Source organism: Salmo trutta, chromosome 35 (assembly GCF_901001165.1).
Source record: "Salmo trutta chromosome 35, fSalTru1.1, whole genome shotgun sequence".
In the NCBI taxonomy this organism is placed as follows: domain Eukaryota; kingdom Metazoa; phylum Chordata; class Actinopteri; order Salmoniformes; family Salmonidae; genus Salmo; species Salmo trutta.
In genome coordinates this window covers 29,891,330-29,907,499 of record NC_042991.1, presented here as the reverse complement: position 1 = coordinate 29,907,499, position 16,170 = coordinate 29,891,330, and the positions used below count along the sequence as shown (strand labels likewise).

General features: G+C 42.9%; 1 protein-coding gene and 1 pseudogene across 1 annotated transcript; one reads left to right on the top strand and one right to left on the bottom strand.

The window, feature by feature from the left end:
* Positions 1–3,773: 3,773 nt before the first annotated feature.
* Positions 3,774–4,882, bottom strand: LOC115174419 (zona pellucida sperm-binding protein 2-like; annotated as a pseudogene).
* A 5,409-nt stretch (positions 4,883–10,291) lies between these two features.
* On the top strand, positions 10,292–15,794 carry LOC115175031 (potassium voltage-gated channel subfamily S member 3). The gene is made up of 2 exons (XM_029734159.1): positions 10,292–10,507; positions 13,503–15,794. Exon 2 carries the CDS (start codon positions 13,621–13,623, stop codon positions 15,136–15,138), a length of 1,518 nt encoding a protein of 505 aa, XP_029590019.1. The 5' UTR covers positions 10,292–10,507; positions 13,503–13,620; the 3' UTR covers positions 15,139–15,794.
* Positions 15,795–16,170: the final 376 nt, after the last annotated feature.

The window sequence follows — 16,170 nt, the reverse complement described above, 5'->3', positions numbered from 1 at the left end:
ATCTTTGTGAGCAGGTACTCAACATCAAGGGGAATCATATCCAAAGCTGTTCTGGCCGTGTTATGAATGATGTGGGCAGGACAACCTAAGCCAATCACCTCCCGCTGCAGAGCCTTTTTAACTTTGATATGGACATTGACCCTCCTTGGCCTATTCAGTCCTCCGACGTTGGTATTTGTGTTGTCGGCAGAGAATGTTATCCAGGTTACATTTTTGGATGACCACCAGGACCTCAGCTGCAATTTCCTCTGCTGTGTCTCCGTTCAATTCAACAAAATCAAGCAGTTTTGTTTCCACAGCTGTGCTGCCATCATATCTTACTCACTATGGCTTCACATTTTGTCCTAGCACATGTAAACTTTGGCTCATTAAGCTTCTGTGTTAGTTGTGCTGTGCAGTCCATAGATCTGTAACTATGATTGTGTCGCATAGTGTGGTATGCAAAGACACCCTCCTGCACAGCTAAACCATATTCTTCTTGGGATGGCTCTACCTTCTTGAAGAATGTGGTGACTGAGTGCACACCAACACGGGCAATCAGAGGCTTTATGCTTTTTCGTCTGCTGATGTTCTACCACTGCCGTTCTTCCCCCACTGCCAATTGGAAAAAGAGGAATTACAAAGGTTGCTGTGAACCATTCTATCGTCTTGACCTGAGCGTATAAACGGAAAATCTCTCATCATGTTGCCATTAAAATGGCATTTTCCGTTTCTTGGAAAGAACCATCCTCTGTCTGCTCTTCTTCACTCTCCTTGTGTCACTCTTCTTACTCTTAACTTTTTATTCTCTCCAATCTCTCTCTCCTCTTTTCTTCACTCATCTTCCTTCTCTTCCTTTCCTTCTCTTCACCTTTCCACCTCACTCTTCTACACTCTCCTCACTTCACTTTTTTTACTCCCTTCATTTTTCCTCCTCACTCTCTTTTCCTTCCTATCCAATCTTTAATAATAAATAATACACTATTAGATAAAATACTTTGGTTAACAGATTCCCATTGCTTGCCTCATTTTTGTAATTTATCTCAAAAACATTGTTTGGAATAATAAATTGACGGGCTCTGTAATCATATCTTTACCTTTCCTCTCTCATGCATTCATCCAGTCTTCCTCCTCTCCTTCCTCTCCACTCTAACAGAAAACATTATGCTAATGTTATCCATGAAAATGTCTAATTATATTTTCACACTACACTTATTATAATGCCAAACCATTAAAATTGTAATCTACAAATAAATATTCTCAATTAATTGTGCATTCATGTAATATATTTTCAAAAGAGCCAGTCCAACGCATGTGAATGTTTGTTTTTTAACCTAGCTACCATGACAGTAGCTAGCTAACTAGATAACTAACTTAGTCTACATAGCTAATGTTAGATAGCATAACATATGTAAAACCTTATAGAGCAGATAATCTATCTATATAATAAATTATGACATAACATCACTAGCTACTATCAGAAACGATTGTAACTTAGCTGGCTTGAAAAGACGCTTGTGGTGGTGATGTGTATTCACTTTGACACTTGCTAGCTTCTGGCCGAGTTTTCCCACATCAGTTTTCTCTAAAACTATCGTGAGCAAGTAGTTAGTAGAAGAAGAGTGAATGAAGTTGCTATAGCGAGCAGCCCGCTATGTTGGCAAAAACAAGCACAACGCCACTGAGATGTCAACTGGTAGACTCTTCTGCCTGGTCTTTCTTGCCATGTAAAATATTATTTCCCTTTGCGGTCTGTTTTTAACGCACAGTTAAAAACGAGGACATTTCCGGGGACAGCTACAGCTGGAGATAGGCCACCAAAAACGGGGACGTCTGGTCACCCTACTAATTTCCTATTTCCACAAACCGCAAAGTGTACTTTCAAAAGTTATCAAGAATATGCAGATCCTTGCTTCAGGTCCTGAACTACAGGCAGTTAGAGTTGGGTATGTTATTTTAGGTGAAAATTGAAAGGGTACGATCCTGGAACCGTCGACGCTAAGTGTAATTGACGGCACGCACTTGTTTTCCTTTGAGGCTATTACAATAGTCACAAAAAAGTGTAATTGTGCATTTGTCAGGCAGTACCATACAGTATTGAGTGCAAATTTGACTTGGAAAGTTGTCTATTGAACAGCTACCAATCAGTGAAGTTTATATTCATGAATTTTCAGTTGATGCTCCGCCCAGATGTGAAGAGTAGTCTGGTGGACCTTCAAACTTTGTATTTGTATTAGCCAACAGAAACTACCAGCGCATAGGTTTAATCTACCAACCTCACACCTTCCCCGTAAACCTGTGGTACTCTGTTAACACAGCCAAAGTCATACACTGCCCATTTCTACTCTTAAAATGTGATTTAATCTAACCACACTTAAAAAAAAAATACAATATGACTTGTGGACAACCCCACAAGCACAGAGCCACAGTTGTGATTAAAAATGAAATGAAACACTTTACTCAGTAAGGTCACACCTATAGTCACTCCCACAAAGGCCAACTTTGAGTCGTTGATGAACTAGTCTTACGCACAATAGCATGGGATGAGGGCATCTGCCAGGAACAATGATCATGTGTTACACTAGTGAGAAGCTGTAGCGTGTGCGTCTAGATTGGGAAAAGTAGCCACTCGTTTACATTTCCAGGTCCTGTCCTCTGATGAGTAGTATTCACCTTGAAAGACTCAACAGGAGTTTGCACAACTGTCGGGAGTGAAAAAGCAACACTGTTAGTGGATAGTGTCACAGCATGTGCACAGAGGATCACCTTATCTCTCAGTACCACAGTTACACACAGTACACCTCACAGGGAGGATCCCAACAGAGTCCAGTCTTGCTGCAGCACTGACTGGTGTAATGACTGACCCGACTCATCACATGCTGCCTCAGGCTAGATACCAGTACTCCACGCCATCTCACCCTGGGACTCAGCGGCACTAACAGCCTAAACATCAGTAAACTCAATGCATGGACCGTTGAATTAGGTAAAGTTAATTCAGGAAGTAAACCAAAATGCCAATTCTACATGCCTCAGAAGAGAGAAATTGGAATCTGTTTACTACCAAAATTGAAAGACCAACACCGCTGCAGTCAGAGCTCGCATCCATCCACAGCCTTGGAGCCCTACTGGCATCACTTTGGGGGAATATGCTGGAACACTGAGTCAGTTCTTCCTACTACACTGGAAGTCTGTTCTGCTTTTATACCAATTGTTTATTTTAAAAGTTACTTTTCCCTCAGATGGAAAATTGGTTTGCAGCTTAAAACTGGTGCCGAGTTGCAGAATTACAAAAGGTGGTTGATTTATACATGTCAGATGACTAAAGTATATGCCTTGATGTTGAATGCAAATAACCAGATGAGCATTAAAGATACCTTAATTTTAAGTTACTTTTTCTGACCCACTCACACTGCCATGCCTGATGAAAAGCCAAATTAGAGAAATTGATAGATTGAGGTGCAAGTGAATCAAACCAAATAATGTAGAACACTTTATTTGAACTTTCCTCACATCGGACATTTACACACGAAGAACCTGTCCAGATGAAACATATGCGATGCTCCTCAGATGTCTTTGCCCTGTTGAGAGAAAAACCTGTTAGTTCAGGTGTGTTTGACAGAGTCTGAAAATCATTCCATACCTTTCTCATTGTTGTCCTGGTTCACACACCGTCCACTACAGAGGCCAGAGGGACTACTGGCGTCACAGATGAGCTCAACGCAATGGACAAAGAGCTACGAACCAAATAGACAAAGGGATGATTACCACTCAAACAAAATGTACCTAAACAGAAACTATTTTGTGAACTTTACCTGGCCACTAAGGTAATTCACATCCTTGGCGAAGGAGAACATCTGGACCTCAAAGTGTATGATGTGAGAGGGGAAGTGGACCCTGGAGTCATCCACCACTGGGTGGAAGACCACATGGTACAGAGCCTCCGGTTTCTCACAGCTGCCAGTGGAGACAGGAACCAAGTTAAGCAGACAAATAAAAAAATCTGTAACCGCAACCACCTTGTGAATGAAGTCCTACGGTGGTTTGGTCTGAATTCTTTAGAAATAGCCTGATTAGGCTGTCCCTACCTGAGGGGGTATACTACAAAGCAGGTTCAAGGAGTTAACATACCTACATATTCTGATCACTTTTTAGAAAGATCTACTGAATACAACCATGTTCATTTAGATTGAAATAATGCACTCAAAAAAGTTATCAGGGTTGGAACGCTAAGTCAGCATTAAATCCAAAGTAACCCACTACCCAAAACACTTGTCTGGGTCAAAAGTAGAGCAAGTTACCCATTAATGAGATTCCATCTGGGTTGGGAGACAGTCCTTGTTGAGTGTGGCCCAGCAGTGGTCAAGCAATAGCGCCACCTTGGGGTCAGTGGACCTGGTAAGCTCCACCTCAAAGTACAGAGGCTGTCTTAGGTATGTCACCACGGGGTTGTCCTCCTCCTGGTGGAACGAGTTATATGAGGCATCTGGAACATAGAAAGAGAAAACCGGGGGAAGTGTTCAGCGGCCATGAAACAGGGAGGTACCTGAACTTATCCAATAAGAAATGCTCATTTTCATATCCTGCTGTGCCCCAATAAACATGACAGATCTATAGCAAATGCTACATCAACTAGAGGCCTCTGCTGAATTCACCAACCACCTACTCCATAACTACTCCTGCAGACCGGAGCTGGTTGGATAAGTGGAAGTATTACAGGGTGGAAATATTTCCACCCAGGCAATCAGGCAATCAGGCAATTTATCAAGATTATAAATGCAGTGAAGGAGACCTGCTAGGTTTATGCCAATGATGGAATATTCAATCCTCAGATCAGGACTGACTAAAATGTAGAGGCCAGGCGTCAAATTGAAATTAGTGCACTCTTACCATGAGTGAGTCTCATTCTGAATATAAGCTGACCGTTCCCAGTCTCATTGTTGCGCGGCCAGGTGAGGAAGGAAAGCGTGTCGGTGACATTGACCACGTAGCAGCAGGACAGTCAAGTATTCTACCATCCCTCATTAGGTTAAGGGAAACATGCCTACACTGGTAGCATTGTCAGAAAGTGCCAGAAAGTGGAATGACGTCTCTGCAGTCTCTGGGCGAAAAACAGCAGGAGTTTTTGTGAGTGGTCAGGCAGGGAACAATGACACTGAAGTGCGCGTGCACGAGACGACTCCATGTTTTTCTTTCAGTCTATGAATGAATATAACGTCGCCCGGTTGGAGTATTATCACATAATGTCCTAGGAGTGTCATCTGATGATGCATTTAGCTGTGGTTTTGGTTTTTGTGACATATATGCTTGCTTTGAAAATGGCTGTGTGATTATTTTTGGCAGGGTACTCTCCTGACATAATCTAATGTTTTGCTTTCGCTGTAAAGCCTTTTTGAAATCGGACAATGTGGTTAGATTAAAGAGAGTCTTGTCTTTAAAATGGTGTAAAATAGTCATATGTTTGAGAAATTGAAGTTATAGCATTTTTAAGGTATTTGTATTTCGCGCCACGCTCTACCATTGGATATTGGTGAGGCGTTCCGCTAGCGGAACGTCTGTCCCTAACAGGTTTTAAGAGTGTGCTCCTAATCTCAGCTCGTTACCTGTATAAAAGACACCTGGGAGCCAGAAATCTTTCTGATTGAGAGGGGGTCAAATACTTATTTCCCTCATTAAAATGCAAATCAATTTATAACATTTTTGACATGCGTTTTTCTCTATATTTTTGTTGTTATTCTGTCTCTCACTGTTCAAATAAACCTAACATTAAAATTATAGACTGATCATTTCTTTGTCAGTGGGCAAACATACAAAATCAGCAGGGGATCAAATACCTTTTTCCCCCACTGTATCTTAACTACCTATTGACGATAACATCTTCTAGCCAGGTGAGTTTTGTTTAGCGACTAGTGTTTTAACATTGCTCTAAAAAAGGTTAACACTAGTCGCTGCAGTACAGTTTCAGAAACATAAGGAATATCTCATATCAAAAAACATGGTTTGATTACTACATACCATTGTAGGGTTAAGGTTCACACACTGCCTTGTTACAGAAAACAGACAATCTGTGCTAATTAGCCATCTGCGTCTCCTAACATCTGTGTACACAACACTGACGCCACAAGCATGTTACTGAAAAATACTGTCCGCTGCAACTGTTAAGTGTACAGCAAGTGTGTATTTCGCATGGGAATTTATTGATGTGATATGAAAGTAGAGGGATGTATGTCTCTAGAACTGGACTGCAGTAAAAACCGAGTCACATGTAGATGGAGGATTTGGCTTCCAGCGCATATTTGCCTTTAAAACAGAACATGTAAGGCCTTTGGCGTAACGTTGGCCTCCATTAGTCCATTGGGGCATGCTCTGCTCACTTACCTCCATGTAGGTACGGTCACACAGAATCTCTCGGGAGGCCCATAGGGTGTAGCTACAGGTTTTGCCTACTCTGTACACGGAGCAGTGTTGCCAACTCCTCAGTAAGGAAAGTAGCTATTGGCTGTCCTAAAAGTCGCTAAACGACGTCATCACCTAATTTGCATAATTGGCCATGTGCATGTAATTGTGATGGACGCTGTAGGAGAGAGGAATAACATCGTGGGAGAGACAAAAAGTGAGTAAAAAACACCCAAAATATGTTTAGAACTACAAATGAACTTTCTTCTGTCGATTCTTTTTTTTTTTATGTCACAATTCCAACCCTCCTCCTTTATCCGGGCTTGGGAACGGCAGAAGTGACCCAAAAGAGACACTCTGGCGGAGTTACTTAGTTTTTTATTTTATTTTTGTTTTTTAGTTTAGTTTTCTTAATTTGGTTTGGTTTTTAACCTTATGGTCCACTTAGGAGCCAACAACAAGTCACAGTAAAACATGAAAATTTTTAACCATAAAATGTTTTTGTATACAATCTACATTAACAATCTAAATGGACCAAAAAGAAACAATAGACAAAACTGTCAATGGCAATGTGAGAAAATGATGGTAACTAGTCTGGCCATAATTCAGGTTAATTGTTTTTTTTCCCAGACCCCCCTCCACACACAGGCTGGGCTGGCTCACAGAAAGAGTGGGTCATCGTCATTTTGGTCAGGGCTCTCTATGGCAGGTTCAGCAACTGAGGGAGCTGACTTAAATGAGTAAGCAGCTGATGTGCCCAAAATCTGCAAAACATTATCAGGCAGCTGGTGCTCATAGCAAGCCTCACCAGACAGCTTCAGTCCATATCCAATGTACAGGATGCAGTTAAGGTCTGCAAGGACATCCGATTTCTAAGTTTGCTTTTTACCACACTCATTTGGCTGAATACTCTCTTGACTTCAGCATTCGAGTGTGGCAAGGACAACACAGACACAGCAGCCATGGCAAGTTCTTGAAACGGGTTGATATCAGCTGCATCCCTGAACTTCCAAATCTCACTCCAGAAGCCCAGTGTGTTTTTTGTCTCATTCCATTTACTAAGATGGATGGCACGCCATTGCTGGACAATCTTGTTTATCTCTACAGGGGAGTAGCCAAGGAGCTTGGCTATTTTTTCTATTTCTCCAGGGCTCTCATTGTGCTTTAGTTTCCTCCACATTGAAAACTGGCATGTACTGCAATGCTTCGATGTTGTCCGGCAGTCTCACCCTCAACTCATTAGTGAGGGAGATGGTGAAGGCTACACACCGCTTTCGGACATTGTTTTCATCCTCAGGCGCAAGGTGGAGCTCAGCTGCATTTGACTCAAAAAGGTAACCAAGGTACGGTTTGGGACTGATGTATCCATCTATTGGCCCTTTGAGTACATCAACATTTGCCAGTGGATTCAGCACCCTGCTGCTCACATACTTGATCAGGCTAGCCAAGCTGTCAAGTAGCTTGGGAGTACTTGCTCTCCCTCAAAAGCCTTGATGGCCAACTGTACCTCACCCAGCACTGACTTCAAAAAATTCAGATACAACATGTTTTGAGGATCACTGTACTTGGAGTATAAAACCTCAGCCATATAGCAGTGTTCACTGGACTTGGTGACTGCGAATGGCAGACTAAGCCCCTCCCACTGGTCCAAAATGCATGAAACCGCAGGTTCAATGGAGAGCCAATGTGTGGCACACACCTTGGTTATCTGTAAAGGTTACTCCCCACAGTTGATGGACTCATATATGGCCTTGTAGGCCTCCCTACGCTTTGGAGACACTGAAAACCAGTTATAAGTCTCTCGTACCAAGTACTCCACACTACGGGGGATGGTGTCATTGGAAGCATGACTTACAGCAAGCTGCAGAGTGGCACACACAGCGAAAAAGAACCAGATATTTGAAGCCATACTCCTCCTTCAGTACTTTATTGGTCCCCCTATGTTAATCCCCGTCATAACAGAGGCATTACCAGTCCCTATCCCCAGGAGTTTCTCTTTTTTAAGACAACACTTCTCGAGGAAAGCCACAACAGCACGGGCTATAGATTTGGCATCTCCTCCCTCCAACTCAACAAGCCCCAGAAATGTTGATACAATTGTCTGCTTGGTGTCACTAAAGTACCTTATCACAAGCCCCAGGTACTTAGAAACACCTACATCTGTGGACTCATCGAGGAGGAGGCTGAAACGCTGGTCACCCACATCTGCGACCAACTTTTTCAGAAAGTATGGTGCTAGAACACCATTAATCATTTCTGTGCACTTTGTCCTGTGCATTTTTAAGTGGGTATTAGTAGTGGAGTCTGAGAAAGCAGATCTACATGCTTCTCCAATGTGATCACATGCCAGCATGGAACAGTGTTTAGCGATAGCTAATGCCATGGTGGCCTCAGCCTTCTTTGCAGAGTCAATTTTTTTAACCATAAATGGCAGCTTATTTTCGGTGGAACGGTTGTAAGGCTTTGCCTTTTGGATATGTTTTTGAGTTGTCATGTGTTTTGTTTTACATCATTAAGTTTGGCGTAGAAATCAGCCATACAATAGAGGCAGTATGTCCGTGTATCATCTCCAATAAACGGCTTCAACCTGCCTTTGAATTCAGGGTTTGATTCCCTCTCCTTTCTGTATTTTTGGAGTGTACAGTTTAGACTGAGACATGAGCTAGCCAGCTAGATGTTTTTAGCTTATGTCACAGAGAGGCACACAGTGGACAAGGTGAGTAAGTGACTGAGGCTGTGTGAATCAAATGCAGAGATGTATTTTTCTGTAGTGATTTATTTTAGACAAAGAACATTTTACATCCCGCCCTGAATGTAAGCCAGGGCGGGATCAGCCAGCGGCGGCTCCCCTTATGTGCGATTCATTTGCAGTCTGGACACAGAGGGGTGAACATCTCTTGCTCTGACTGCAGCTGGGAGGGACTGCTGCATGAGGACTGGGGTGCTTTGGGACGGGGTGGGGCCCACGGCAGCACGTTGAGAAGAGTAAGAACTATGTGCTTTCACGTCAGTCTCCCAAAAAAAATTGTCGCTTGGCGATTTTTAAAAAAATGTGTTGCTAGAGGGGTCTGAATACTCTAAATTGGCACTCATGTGGTTTCCTTGCAGCCTTAGCTGTCTGACCAAGCTGAAGGTCTTATCCTAAAAAAAAAAAAAATCCCCCAAAAAGTTGACTGATTATGCAATTTAAAACATGACCCCCATGACACAATACAGATAGCAATTGCAGACACTAAATGGCAAATTGCCCATTTGAAGCTGAAGCAAAAACAGCCGTTTAGTTTTACCACGTTCTGGGCAAAGCAGCTTAGAACAGAAGCAAACATGACATTGCCCATCGGGTCCATTTTCACGCTCATTCCACACCGAGTAGCCAGGCTGGGTGTCAAGTTTATGACTTTCAGGTCATCTGGAAGGGTTGGAGAGGGTGTAAGCATAAGTTGGCAAATACATGTACAATTACAATGCATGAATTATGAAAGAAGAGATTCAAGAGTCAAACTCACCGACAATGACGTCAACTTCAAACCTCCTGTAAAGGGGATCCACAATCAAACGAATAATGTTCCCCAGGCATTCAGAGTTGAGGTCAAATGGAAATGGGAAAGGGGAGTCAAAATGTTGTCAAACATTTAGTGCCTGAATACAGTAATCTTACTTGTAGGTGTCTGTGCTTGTATGCTACCATCAATAGGCAAAACCACCGGTAAGGCATTTGAAAAATGGTTAAAACGAGAATGAAGACAAGTCAAATGTTTAGGTCGCATAGGACTCTTCTAGGCCCGCTACTAACCCAGATCCAATTTGCCACATTTAATCATAAGACTAAAATCTTCACCAAATCCGATGCACCTCCCCTCTCGGAGATTGAAGGAAACCATTGCTTGGCTTTGGACCACAAAATCCTCGCGCCGTTTTTATTGGTGCGTTTTTGTCGGAGTAGTGGACTGCGTGATTCAACCTGCTACAGTCCTCGTCCGATCATTAGTGCGGGCAGGCTCCGAGCACCAACAACGTTTCGGTTTAGGGATAATTCCTTATGAAGCATGGGACTACTATTTATTTGGGGATGAGAATAATCGGATAATCAGTACCCGGAAAGTTATTTTAATGGAAAGAAAGGGCACAGGAACAGGTATGCTTTATGTATTATTATCATGTTGAACTTATCGAGGAGCCCATCATGTCGATTTGTTTAAACATGCTTGCCTAATATAGAATATAATATTGCCTACATTGTTGTGAGAAACGGAAATTGACTTCAGTCTAATTGGTATTTGAGACTGTATATAGGCTATACTTGTTTTTCTCTTTTACATTTTGCCTAACTAAAACAATTGTAGCCTATCACGTTTAATTTGACATAAAAGTTACAGTCGCCATTCAAGACTAACCAAAATAACATTTTAAAGGTAGTCTCGTTCTTTAGCTGTCCGGTGTCGGATGAAGGGGTCCATAATAACACTTGTCGAAATAGTTTGCTGTCCGCAAAAATTAAGATATATTTTTTAAATAATTGCTCGATGTAAAGTCTCATTTCATCCTGTTGTCAAATCCTATTTCTCTGGTGCTGAGGGCCTGTAATTCGATTCCCTTGGTGATAATCTAGTACTTTTGCCTGCTTGAGGAAGTGATAGGCATTGAACGGTGATTCAGTACTATCAACACACCACACACCCACCCTATTCTTATATTCTTCCCATTTAAGCTAGCCATTGCATGTTGATATAAACATTGGTGGGCACAGGGAAGAAACTTTTCATGGTGTAATATATTATTGGTTTTAAAAGCAGTCAAATGTGTCCTAGGAATGCTATTCAAGCAACCTGGTCTCAGCATTGCGTATTATTCAGTACGTCAATCCGAAACATACAATTTAGTATGATATGTTACGTCACGAATGGTATGGTATGTATTCATTTGTAGCTGTCCATCACTCATTTCGTATATGTTAAAAATTACAATTAATATTATATGTTATGAATTAGCAAAACATACAATATGTGACGAAGTTTCAAAAACGTATAATATGTTACGAATTCTAGCTAGGTGGCTAACGTTAGCTAGGCAGGGGTAAGGGTTAGTGGTTAGGGTTAAGTTTAGGAGTTAGGTTAAAGGGATTAAGGTTAGGGGATGGGTTAGCTAAAAGAGTTAAGGTTAGGGAAATGGGTTAGCTAACATGTTAAGTAGTTAAAATGTAGTAAATAGTTTAAAAGTTGCTAATTATCTATTTAACAGCTAAAGTTGTCTGTGATGAGATTCAAACTTGCAACCTTTGGGTTACTAGATGTTCCTGTTATCCGTCTACCCATCCACCCTGACCAACCACTTTACTTTCATTTTTATCTTAAGTAACCTTCTGTCTTATGTAACCATACCAAACGTAACATATCATACTATTTCAGTGTCCTGGATATACATTTGCTATGTCTAGTCTATGACACCAGGCTGATTCAAGAGGACAGATAAGTTTATACACCAATTGACTCATTCTATATGAATTCAGTCACTTTCTGACTGTACCCTTTTTGATTTGAACAAATCCTTCCAAACATGTTTGCCCATGGGAGAAGTGGTCATAAAGTTACTTTTTGGACTTGAATACCAAAACAAGATGAGGTGCTCAAAGTTGCCATGAGACATCCATGTTTTCATTACTGAAAATTATAAACGGTTTAGTTTGATATAATTTGAAAGCTTACCAACGGGGTTATCAAACTATTTTATATTTTTCTGAAAAAGTTTTGTAATAAAGAATTATGCAAAAAAAGGTGGAAAATCGGAGTTTTCACATTTTCACATACCCCTTCCTATCGCTACAGCATACATGACATTCTAGACGATTCTGTGCTTCCAACATTGTGGCAACAGTTTGGGGAAGGCCCTTTCCTGTTTCAGCATGATAATGCCCCCGTGCACAAAGCAAGGTCCATACAGAAATGGTTTGTCGAGATCGGTTGTGGAAGATCTTGACTGGCCTGCACAAAGCCCAGACCTCAACTCCATGGAACACCTTTGGGATGAATTTGAACGTCGACTCCGAACAAGGCCTAATCGCCCAAGATCAGTGCCCAACCTCACTAATGCTCTTGTGGCTGAATGGAAGCAAGTCCCCACAGCAATGTTCCAACATCTAGTGAAAAGCCTTCCCAGAAGAGTGGAGGCTGTTGTAGCAGCAAAGGGGGAACCAACTCCATATTAATTCCCATGATTTTGGAGTGAGATGTTCGATGAGCAGGTGTCAACATACTTTTGGTCATGTACTGTATCTTAGACCCTATTTTACATCATCTGAGGTGTTTGTGTTGTGCATTTCATGGCTGAGACAGCATACTCTTGAATACATGGTGGGTGTCATTTCAATCATAGAAACAGAATTCATAGAATGGACTTATCCCTTCAGACCAATGCAATTTAGATGGTACACCATTGAAATTGAATTGAAATTTGAACTTCCAATTACTACCAGAAAGATATCCACCCACTGTCGAATGTCATCTTGAATGGGAATGTTTCAAAAGTGACAGTTTCATTGAAGACCATGGATATTCCCACTCAAGTCAACATTATCTGATGTGTGGACCTCCAACCATCTTTGTGGTACCATTTTAAAGTAGAAATTTACATTTTATTGGCACTGTAGTACAGCCAAAACATGACACCTATTCAAGAACAAGCTGTGTCTCAACCGATGGTGGGTACAAACACCTCTGATGACACTTTTTGATAATTCATGTTAAAGGTTAAAGACATTATTATAAAAATGATTTTTTTTTAATTCAAGAAATAATCTAATTGTTTGGCAACCCTGTTTGTAAGCTTTCAAATTATATCAAACTCATCCGTTTATCATTTTCAGTGATGAAGACATGGATGTCTAATGGTAGGGTGCAGTGTGAAAAATGAGTGAAATATGAGCACCTTTATCTCCTAAAGGTTATGGCATTCAGGCCCTAAAAGTCACTTTCTGACCACTTCTACCATGGGAAAACATGTATGGAAGGTTTTGTTCAAATCAAAAGGGGTGCAGTCAGAAAGTCATTGATATCACATGGAACAACCCTATTCCTTAAACTTAAAATGGGTGGTAGAATGACTATTGATAATTGGAATGTTTCTCCTCCTCATAGATGGACCCTTGAGCCTTAACCTCATTGCTAGCCACCGGAGGCTGATCATCCCAAACTACATTTCCCACCAGCACTTCCCCCTCCTTGCCCATGTGGCCTATGGCTCATCATCAACAACATGGGATATGGGCAAGTCCTCCACCGATGCGGAAATGAGGAAGACCAGGTATACCTCAACGTGGGAGGTGTCCGGCACGAGGTGGCAGAGGAGACGCTGCTCCGCTTCCCCCACACACGCCTGGGCCGCCTGCTGCACTGCCGGAGCGAGGACGCCATCCTGGAGCTATGCGACGACTACAGTGCCACCGAGCGCGAGTACTACTTTGACCGCAATCCCCACATCTTCATCAGTGTGATCAACTTCTACCGCACAGGCCGCATCCACATCATGGAAGAGGTATGCGTCTTCTCCTTCAGCCAGGAGATTGAGTACTGGGGCATCCAGGAGCTCCACTTAGGGGATTGCTGCAGCAACTGGTTCCAGGAGCGCAAGGAGTACATCGAGGACCGCGACTGGGACGTCCAAAGCGACGACGTGCAGCCGCCCAGCTTGGACTCGTCCTTCGAAGAGCTCTCAGCCATGGACAAGGACCTGGAGAAGTTCAAGGGGGCGTGGTGCGCAGAGGTGCGGAGCTACGTGTGGATTAGGCTAGAGGACCCCGGTCATTCGCTCTCGTCCAAGATCATCGCTGTGGCCTCGCTGAGCGTGGTGCTCACCTCCATCGTGGCCATGTGCGTCCATAGCATGCCTGAGTTTCAGATCTTGGACGAGAACGAGAGGCACATCGAGGACCCCGTACTGGCCATCCTGGAGGTGGTCTGCATCGTCTGCTTCTCGGCCGAGTTCATCATCCGATTGATCGTAGCCCCCTCCCCAAGGAAGTTCCTCAGCAACACCCTGAACATCATCGACGTGGCCTCCATCCTGCCCTTCTACATCACGCTGGCCTTTGAGACGGTGGATGATGAGAACAGCGAGGAGAACGAGAACCTGGAGAACGTGGGCAAGGTGGTGCAGGTCCTCCGGCTGATGCGCGTCTTCAGGATCCTAAAATTGGCCCGCCATTCGGTGGGTCTGCGTGCGCTCGGTGCTACTGTCCGCCATAGCTACCACGAGGTGGGCCTGCTGCTCCTCTTCCTATCTGTGGGCATCTCCATCTTCTCCGTGCTCATCTACTCAGCAGAGAAAGAGGAGGAGGACACTGAGCTGGGCACCATACCCATGGGCTGGTGGTGGGCCACCATCACCATGACCACCGTGGGCTATGGTGACACCTGCCCGGTGACGTTGCTGGGGAAGTTGGTGGCCACCCTGTGCATCCTCTGCGGCTTGCTGGTGGTTGCCTTGCCTATCACCATAATCTTTAACAAGTTTTCCAAGTACTACCAGAGGAACAAAGCCATTGAGGAGGGCCTGTGTCTGAGTCAAAAGGCGTCCGAGAGACACGACCTGGAGCTCCCTTACCATAACATCAGAGACCTCTACGCCCAGAGTCTGGGCGTGTACCCCTTCATGGGCGGCCTCGCCTTCAAGAACAGTGAGAGTAGCGGCGGTGATGATACGGACGCCTCCAGCCTACAGGACATAGAGGAGGTGTGTGACACAGACACTCTGGACAATGGAGCAGCAAAATAAAGCTTGAGGCTTTAGAAAGCTCAATACACCTCAAAGGAGCCCTATATGGTTCTCAGGGTCAAGCTCTCCATCGTTAACTCTTAATATGTCTTCCTTTCATGGCTGACTCTGGACTTTCACAACACCGTGGCCATGGGATTTTTTATATTCTGATAAATATATCACTGAAATGAGAGGGCACAGATGACTGACTTGGATCCCCCTTATAAAGGTTTGAATGTAATTCATCTATTAGGCCAGATATTGCAACGTTGCATGCGTATGTGAAGGAATTTGCATTATATCGTACAGATTTATCCGCTCAGAAGTTCAGTAAAGGTTTGCATATGCAAAGAAAAATGTAATTGATTTGATAAAAAAGAAAAGAGTGACTTCAGATTCCGGGTTCGATTGATGTTTCAACCTCTGCATGAACAAAAACACATAAGACAAGTCATCAATCATGGGTAGTGGATCATTACTTTGAGACCACAGTTACTGTAGATAAAGAGACAGAAATGACCTCTCTCCAAAACCTCTCATGCTATAAGCACTGATGTACAGGTCATTTGATTAGAAAGTCATTGAGACATTGTCTTAGAAATATATGTTGGCATGCTAGCTCCCTGGGTTAGGCCGTATGGACGTGCTAATCAAATAAAGTCAGTCCTGCGAAAGCTGATGAATTATGTCTCTTTATTTTGACATCGATTTGAGCCTTTGCTTCATGCGTTTTAATTCATTGATGGACTAGGAATGTACATGAATTAGTTGCGAAATACTTATTCCCTTTAAATTAGTGGTTACACTTAGCAGTACAGTAAATCAAACAATCTCAAACAAATCAAGTTTGGGGTTACATCAGAATAAAAGTCGTAAAAAAAACAATACCCGTTCAACTCCTAGGCAGTACATTGGTGTTCTTGACTCCTTATATGTTTATCTGGCTTCTTCTCACTGGTTTCCTGTCATGCCTCATCTTCTCTGGATGGATGAGCTGCTGTCCCAGCAGAACAGAAATGTGGGAAATGAGCCCAAACCACTGTAGGTTTG